The 8876-nt window shown below is 65.9% G+C and overlaps 1 protein-coding gene across 1 annotated transcript in view; it reads right to left on the bottom strand.

Annotated features, from left to right (window-relative positions):
- SDK1 (sidekick cell adhesion molecule 1) overlaps positions 1 to 8876 on the bottom strand; it is a 200020-nt gene that overhangs the window by 62420 nt on the left and 128724 nt on the right. The window contains 5 exon segments of the mRNA XM_023532757.1: positions 1028 to 1437; positions 1633 to 1805; positions 3652 to 3774; positions 4205 to 4348; positions 6506 to 6709. Of these exon segments, the coding sequence (XP_023388525.1) occupies positions 1028 to 1437; positions 1633 to 1805; positions 3652 to 3774; positions 4205 to 4348; positions 6506 to 6709 (1054 nt within the window).

The following is an 8876-nucleotide window of genomic DNA, read 5'->3' as shown; positions in this document are numbered from 1 at the left end:
CAGTGGAGATTTTAGGGGTGCTGGCACTCTGAGGCACTGCGTGGCACCCCCTCTTCAGGCCCCCCCACTTGCAAACATCCCGCCATGCTGGATTGATTGGGTCTCAGGTGCTGAGAGCTGAGCCACAGCTGAGACAAACTCGTCACGTGGATGATGCTCGAGCTGCCTCAGGTCACCTGCCCTGCACTCCACGCTCATCCTGTCCAGTTCCCGGCCGCCAGCTCCCCTTGGCCAGCTGGGGTCCTTCACGCCGCTTCAAGACGAGCGAAGAGGAAACGCGGCCCTCTCCGCCCGGCAGCAGATGCCTCACAGGGCTCTGCCACCCCCTCCGCCTCCCGGGCCAGAAGAACCGGCCGACTCTGCTGCCCGCCGCTGCCGGCTGAAGCGACGCCCTCACTGCCTGAGAACCAACCCTCCCTCCTCACTCCAGATCCGACCTAGTGGTTTTCAAGCTGAGCGCCGCGGAACCCGAGGCCGAGGGCCCTGGAGTCCGGCCCCCGCCCCACCCGCGCCCGGGTCGCCTCCCCCTGCTCTGCGAGCTGGCTCCGGCTGACGCTTTGTTTAGAGAACGGATTCTGCCTCTTAAGTCAGCGGTAACCGTGTTCGGACACCAAACATGGACAGAAAATGTTCCCGTCCTGGTTCTCACGCTGCTTCCTGCTCACGGCCCGTCTACAGTGGTCACCCACCGGCCAGCCCTCCAGGGCCTGCCCTGCCACCTGCTAGTCAGTGACAGCAAGTCTCCTGGCCTCTCTGCACCCCGATAAGTCCAAGGCCGGAGGAAGCGGTGATGGGGCGCCCGGGCCCAGCTTCACGCAGCTGCTTCGGAAGTCCCGCCGTCAGCAGATCTCTGCCCCCGGCTTCCGGAAGACGAGCTTTATTAGGCCCAATGGAGAAGCCGCTTCCCATCTGTCCAGGCTCCCAGAGGCCCTTTCGCCCAGGTCTGGTGACGGCCGTGGTTCCGTCTCCTGCGACCGGCCCCTCGCCCGCGAGGCTGCGCATCTGCCCGGCCAGCTCCCTCTCTCACCGGAACGCAGAGCAGCGAGGCTGCCAGGGACGTCGGCCCTGAAGCCCGGCCCCAGGGGACCGGGGGCCGGCTGTGTCGCCTCAGCCTCGTCTGGGCTGACGACAGCACCCGCGTCGCGGGGCAGTCACCGGACGAAGCGCGGAGAAGCGGACCTGGCAGGAGCGAGCACGCGCCGCGCCTCAGGCTGGTGCCGCCGTCACCCTCAGTCAGCTGCGGGGGGCCTGCCTGCCGCTGGCCCCTACACGCTGCTCCGTCGTCTCCCTCCGCCCGGTCTGTCGTCAGACGCTTGCGTCCCCGACGGCCGTCGGTCTGCACACGGCTCAGGACTCTGGGAGCCCGGGGCCAAGTGGCCTCAGCCCCTGCTGCAGCCCCAGAATAGGGCTTGGCGCCCGCGAGCTGCCCGTGGGGGTCTGTGAGGGGATGGACGAGTGGGGACGGCGCCCCCTCCCGGAGCTCCCTGGGAGGGTGGACGCGTGACCCCACGTGCGTCTGGCATGTGGCGGTGCCCGCAGCGTGGCCCGTCACGCGTGTTACTTAGGGTGGTACTCAGACCACGTTTGCACAGGTGACATCGCATGAGGCCTGGTGCCTTGCTGTCCCCTAACGTCGGGGGATTCGAGGCCCCATGCCGCGCCCTGTGTTTCCCCTCCGCCGTGGGTGCAGCGAGCGCCCGTCGGCGCTGGATGAACCGGCCCAGCCCGAGGCGACGGGGGCGGCGGTCCGGGCAGCAGGCCGGGCTGGTGAGCGGCCAGTGGGCGCCGCGGGCTCTGCCCTGTTCCTGACGAGAACAGGCCTGGAGCCGCTCAGAGGCAGGGGAGGGGCGGCCCCCCGGGAGTGGTGACGATAGTCACGGGGTCCCCGCTGTGTCTCCTGCACGCCCCGCCTCTCCGCGTGGCTGCTCCCCGGGCTGCCGGGCTCCTTCCGGCCCCAAACACGCGCTGTCTACCCCCCACCCCCACTCAGTTCCCCCAGTGCCGCTCCCTGCTCAAGCCTCTGCTTTGCAGCCAGACAAGCCGGAGCCCCGATCCAGCCTGCCGCCCCTGCCCGGCGGCCCTTAGTCTCAGAGTCGCTCTCTGGTCACCCGTTTCGCCGACACCTGCACGTCAGGGGCTGGTGTGAAGGTCAACTTCACGACCCTCCCTCGTGGCTCTGACAGCTCGGCAGACGTCGGGCAGTGGGTGAAAGCTGCTTTCCCCGTCCCGTCCCCTGGAGGCTGGCCCCAATGCCCACGGCGCGTCCCCCAGCCCTGCCACAGCCGGTTCCCCTTGCCTGCCAACCTCCTGCCATCCAAACGCAGAAACTGGCAAGCTTGAGCCAATCTTCTGCGATGACATCCCAGATTCAGGAAAGGGACGTGCTTGGGTGACACGGGCCCTCGCCATGCCCGCGGGAGCCAGGGAGGTTGGGAGGCGGCAGGTCTGTGCCCGTCCTGCCCTGGACCGCGAGCGCTCCGGGGTGGGGGTGGGGACGCGGTTGAAGCCCCCCCCACGGAGCCGAGCACAGTCTTAGGACTAGAAGGAGCGCCATACGCTCATCCACGCGTCTGTTATAATAACGAAATCGAAGGGCTCCGAGCGTTCCAGGAGCATCCACTGTTGCCTTTGTGTATTTATCTATCGTCGAGGCACTGAAAATATTTAAGAACTCATTGTCCGCATCACAAAGAACACTGAACACGTGCATGATATCCTTGGCCAAATTCACCTGATTTTTAACACGGCATTCTTTCCAAAAGCTTATTTCTAAAAGAAAAAAAGCAGCGCTCCAGCGGGCGGGGGCGGGGGCGGGGCGGCGAGCACACTCAGACGGAGCCGTCGTTCACCTGGGAATCCGCTGGCCCGTGTGCTTTGGGCCTGGGTCTCTAGCCCCGGCCACAGGGGGAGCTCAGAGCGAGCAGAATCTGTCACAGCTGGACACACACCACCGCCTGCACGCCCGCCAAAAGCGCCCTGTCCTAAAGCGACCGCGTTAGGTCTGCGGGCATCCGAGCCACGGCCCTGTTCTTGCCAACCGTACCCAGCCGTGGGACGCGACGCCACGTGGCAGGGTCAACCCTCAGCCGGGAACCGACGCCGCCAGATGATGCCCCTCCAACCCGACCCCTCACTCTAGTGCCCTAGACACGGTCGCTGGATTTAGATGGATAAACGTCTATGTTTTTTGGCCACTAGCAAATTTCACGCAACTGGCAAAAGTAAAAAAGTTAAAAAAAGAACCCGGACGAGATGGCCGTCAGGTCTGCGAACAGGAAGGGTGACTGCAGCGTGCCCAGCCCCGCCTCCCCGGGGCCTCCGCGACGCCTCCCCCGTGGGCAGCTGCAGGAACATCTGTCCTGGTTCTGGCCCACCGGGAGACGGACAACGGTCCTGCCTCAGCAGGGTCCACTCCCGGCCCGGCGCGGCCTCCACGCCACACCGGGTCCCAGGCACGCGTAGGTCTGTGACTTCGGGAGGCTCCACGACACCAGGGCAGCTGCATTTTCTCCTCCTCCTGCCCTTCTGAGAGGGCAGAGTCATTTGCGTCCACGGTGTCATCCGCGTCCACGAGCACACGCTTCGGGAGCCAAGCGCCCCACGCCACGGACAGGGGCTTCTCCGTAAACTGGGCACGCCAGCCACGCTCACCTGACCCCCGGGGCCGCACCAGGCTCGGGGACGGAGTCTGTGACGGGAGGGCCCCGCTCTGCAGGCCGGGAGCTGTGCCTCTCGGGTTCTGTGGCGTCGAGAGTAGGCATCACGCTGGCAGGCCTGGGGACGGAGCCTGACGGTTCTGGGCTGCCTCGTTAGCTGGCTGCCAGCTCGCTGCCGTCAGCACCTGAGGCGAGTCCTGGACTCACAGAGCTGAGAGGGACGACGGGACTGCGCCCCCACCCCGTCTGTCACAGACGAGAACACCGAGGCTTAGCAAGGTCACGGAGCGGACTGTCCCGAGGCCGAGAGCTTGGGGTTTAGGTGGTAACAGACCGTTTTTCACCACCTCGCTGACCCTCGTAAATTAGCGGTGTGACAGTTTGTGACCACGGAGCTCTGAGCTGCGGCCCAGGGATCGTTAGAGACGCAAGGAGTCCAAGGGTCCTCGGTTCCTGCCGGAGAAGCCGCGCCACGGCACAGTCACCACCGAAGCCATCTCTGCCCCAGCTCCCTCGTCCGTGAGACGCGCCGGGGGCCTGGCCTGCACCTCCGCAGAGCCGTGAGGGCTTCACGGGGAGCGACACGTGGGAACCGTTCTGAAGACGGCAGAACACTGTGCAGCACTGAGGTGATGAGGGCAGCCATGACGGCGACAGCAACGAAGACCCCACAGGCCACTGTGACCAGGTCACTACGGAAACCAGCCCAGGTGAGCATCACGGCCCCACCTCCTCCCACGAGGGCTGTAATCACAGGTGTGGTCGCCGCACCTGGCTTTCAAACTTAGCTCGTCAGCGCATGTATCCGGGCACGTGCCGCCCAGTCAGCCGGAGGCCAGGCAGCGACTCTGGTTCTGCTGGAAACAGTGCCTGTGCTTGGGGACCATCCGCCCCGCTTTCTCAGGTGGAGCTAAGAGCCACCTGGCTTATGCAACAGAAGGGGCCGCTGTGCCCAGGTCTTTCTTTGGGGTCCCAGATAGCTGAAGCTCTAAGCTGATGAGCTGCCTCCTTCCTGGCCTGTAACTGGCCGTGAAGGCCATCTCCTAAGGGGACCCCGTGTCTGGGGGCAGAGCAGACGCGGGGAGATCGTGTGAGCTGCCGGGCGCTGCTCACGGTGTCCAGTCAGGATACATGCTTGACACACAGGCAGGGACGGTGACAATACCACACCAGTGGCCACCACTGCCCCAAGGCTGGGGTGCTGTGGGAGCTCTGTGTTATCTCCCACCCACGCAAAGACCCGAAGGCCAGTGACGAGGAGACATGCAGGAAGCCTCAAGTCAGCCGCCCGCCGCCCGCCACCCGGCAGCCGGCGAGCAGCAGACCCGAGACAACGGTGCTGGCTTCTAACCCTGTGTTCCCTGAGGCCCCGCTGCTATGCACGCCTGGGCGCAGCACGCTCCTGTCCCCAAACCAGGGACGGAAAGGTCCTCTTCTCTCTGCACCCTGCCGTTGTCACGTCTAGGAGACAATGACAAAGCCACACTCCAACCCTGGCCCCCGAGTCCAAAGCCTGAGGTGCACTGGGGGCCCCAGGAGCCCGGGACCTGCGTCTTCCCACCCAGGCTCAGGGGTGTGGGCGCTGAGCAGTGGCCTTGCCCTGGAGGAGCACCGGACACCCGGGGAGGGCCTGCTCACGCCCCCTGCTGGCCAGTCGCTGTCTTCTGAGCCTCGATTCTCATCTGTGTGATGGGGGATGGGGACGATGACCTCCCGGTCGTCACGGGGCCATCATAGGGATTCAATGAGCTGATGACACATGCAGAATTTCCCAGCACGGAGCCTGGCACGGCGGGCCCTGCGTGGTGCCGAGGCGGAGGGAGAGGAATCCCGACAGCCTGGGGGCTGTGTTCTCGGCCTCCAGCCTCCTCCTGCGAGGTGCTGGTGAGACGTCCAGCATCCCCGGTGGGAGGCACCACTCAGAAGCCTCTCCCCGCCCCCCGCAGCATGGGCCTGAGAGCATGTGACTGAAAGCAGAGCCTGGTGAGAGGTTCAGTGGGGACACAGCCCAAGGCCACGTCTTGGACCTGCCCACAGATGCTCAGATCTGCAGCTGACACGCCTCCCAGCCTCCCCTCCTGCCAGGAAGAGGGCCAGACTGCGGCTGGCCACACGAGAGAGCGCACGCAAGTGCCACTGTGATGTCAGCGTGGGCCCTTCCCTCGTCCTCCAAGTTCACCAAGCAACTCCACAGTGCTGGGTCCTCGTCTGCTGTGGCTGGGACACCTGCCACTTGCCAACCATCGGTGAGTGACAGGGAGAGGCGGAGTCTGCCTTGCTGACCCGAATAGAGAGCACAGAGAGAAGGGAAGTCTCCCCTGGGTGGCATCTGCGAGGACATCTGCAGGCCAGGCCCACCCTTCCCGCACGATGCTCCTCCCTGCACGGTGCTCCTCCCCAGGCCAGGCTCCTCCCCACACGGTGCTCCTCCCAGGCCAGGCTCCGTCCCACACAGCATCTGCCTCTTAGGGGTCAGGACGCCAGAGCCCACACTGCCAGGCCCACTGTCCCTGTCACCCCTGCCTTGTCAGCCTGGGGCCTGGGGTGTGCCAGCCAGCTGTGCAGTCTGTCTGCAGGACAGACCTGGGGAAGAGGCTGGGGGGACCCTGGAGCCGTTGTTCCCCGATACACGGGGTGTCGATGGAAGAAGAGGCATGTGCCCTCAGACTCCAACCCTGTGGGTGGGAAGCTGGGGGGACCCTGGAGCCATTGGTCCCCGATACACGGGGTGTCGATGGGAGAAGAGGCATGCGCCCTCAGACTCCAACCCTGTGGGTGGCTGAGGGCTGGGGGGCCCCTGGGGGCGGGGCCCCGGTTCCCGGACTTGGGTCCCCTGGCGTGCTTGGTACCTTTCGACTGCGCAGGCTGTGGCCCCGTGGCTGACGGACGAGGAATAGGTCTGCCACTGTCCCCCGGGCAGCTCTCGCACCTGCACGGTGAAGTACCGGATCGGGGAGGCCCCGTCGCTGCCCGGCACCCACTGGAGCCGGAGGCTGCGGGCGGTCACTTCTGCCTGGGGCACCAGCAGCTCTCTGGGGGGCGCCGGCCGCTCTGCAACCAAACAAGGACAGACGAGGGACACGTGAGAGGCTGCTCTCCCCGGGGAGGCTCCAGCGGAAAGTGACCGCGGTGCTGGCTGACACCGTGCTGTTGGCCGTGTGGGTCAGACAATCTGAAGGTGACCCCTGGTCTCCCTGGGGTGTGACTGGAGACCCCCACTTGCTGCCGGAACGAGCCGCCCTCCAGGCAGAGACAGATGGACAGCATGACCCAGCCAGCATGCGTTCCTGACCGCCACACCATCAGGCATGGGTCTCGATGGCACCTGGCCCCCGGGGGAGGGGTCTTGATGGCACCTGGCCCCCGGGGGATGGTTCTCGATGGCACCTGGCCCCCGGGGGAGGGGTCTTGATGGCACTTGGCCTCCCCGGCCCCACAGGTCCCTTTGCACAGGCTTTCGTTCTGATTTTGGGCTCGGAGCAGCTTTGACTCTGCGTTATTATCTCTGGATGTGAACTCGAGGCTGGACAGCGGCAGGCATCACGCTCCATCCTCCCCTGGGGCGTGGGCACCTCTGGCCGTCCCTGGACCTCTGTCTGGCAGCGCCAGGGCTAGGGGTGCAGGGACACGGCCAGGGCCTGCCCAGGCGTGTGGATCGTCGGCCTGTCCCTGAGTCTCGCCCCATCGATTTCAGCAGAGAAGCTCCATGGGGGAGAAATAATTGTTTAATCGTGTGTCATGATGACTCGATTCTGATTAGACTGCGGGGCAGTGACGCTGCAGCAGTGGCTGGCCTGCCGTCCGTGGTGAGGGGCCGCCGAGCTCCTGGACCTACCCTGGTCAGCGCTCCCTTCCGTGGGCACGCACGGCCGCCCATCTCCTCCTGCCCCCGCCGCGGCCCCCGTCCCCCTCCGAGGCCTCCCTCCCGGACATGCCGGCACCTGGGAGAGCGAGCTGGGCTCCCTGCCCCTGAGCCACGGACAGGACTGGAGGCCCTGGCAGGTGGGGCAGAGGACGGGGGGTGGGGACGGAGGACACTTGGAGAGAGGTGGCAGGGCCAGGCCAGGGGCTTAGGGCCATCTGGGCTTGATCCAGAAATTCAGGCAGCAGGACAGACGGGCGCTGTTCCTTTGGGCCTGGCACGGATCGTGACTGGTCACCGAAAACGGCCGTGTGAAGCGCTGACTCGCTCGTGTCACTGGGGCACTGGCAGTCACTGCACGGGGACCGAAAGGCCTGCCGTCCAGCGCTGGCCTGGACACGCACCTGGATGCCACCTCCTCCCACACGTGTCTGCTCCGAAGCGCTGCCTCGCTCTGCTCTGAGGGTCCCTGCCCTTCACCTTGGGGTTGGCCACCGAGGGCCACTCTGCCGTGGGAGCGTCATGTCCCCTGACAGGGCCTCCAGGTCCTCGTCTGTGAAACCTCAGCACACTCTCCGTGAGAACTGAGGACGGGGCGGTCGGGGCGGTGCCTCGAAGACGGCCGGCAGGCAGCTGGCCCCTCCATGCCCGCTGCCGCCTCTGGACCTGGCTCGGCCCTGCAGACTGTGCCTCAGGCGCTCTAGGCCGCTTCCCATGCTCCCCGAAATGGCCGACTGGCACTTGCAATAACGTGACCCCAAAGACAGACACAGCAGCTGACGGTCAGTGAGCACCTGCGCTGTGCCAGCTCTGGTGGCCGATGCACACACGCCCTCGGGGGCCCCGCATTGCTGAGTGCTTTGCACAAACGCCACCAGGCCGGCAGCAGGGCACAGAGAATGGGAGGCGAGGGCTCCGCCTCAGGTCGCTTGGTGCCCATCAGCTGTGCCTGCAACCTCCTGCCAGTCGTCATTGTCCCCAGGATCTGCGGGTCTGGCCATGACCTCAGAACCTGGACTTGGGGCCAAAGCTGGCACGACCCCGGGAGGGGGGGAGCCAATTCCAGGGCGAGGCTGGGAGCACCCGAGACCAGCCCGCAGCAGGCCTGTGGGAGGACTGGTGGGGTTCCCACTGGGGTGGCAGACCTCGGCCCCACCACTGTGTGTCCCGCAGCCTGTCTGGGGCTCAGCATCCCCGCGTGTGGACGTGGGGCTCGCACCACGTTCCTGGGCTTCGGTGAGGATGGCCCAAGGCAACGCAGGCCCAGTGCTCGCCCAGTGCTCGGGCAGGGGCATCCACGGACGGCTCCTCTGAGGCTGGGAACAAGCGGATGGAGCGCCTGCTCCACGGGCGTGTGG

The sequence above is a fragment of the Pteropus vampyrus genome, unplaced genomic scaffold, assembly GCF_000151845.1.
Source record: "Pteropus vampyrus isolate Shadow unplaced genomic scaffold, Pvam_2.0 Scaffold90, whole genome shotgun sequence".
NCBI classification, from domain to species: Eukaryota; Metazoa; Chordata; class Mammalia; order Chiroptera; family Pteropodidae; genus Pteropus; species Pteropus vampyrus.
Note: the sequence above shows the minus strand (reverse complement) of the source record. Positions and strands in the feature narration are given on the sequence as shown.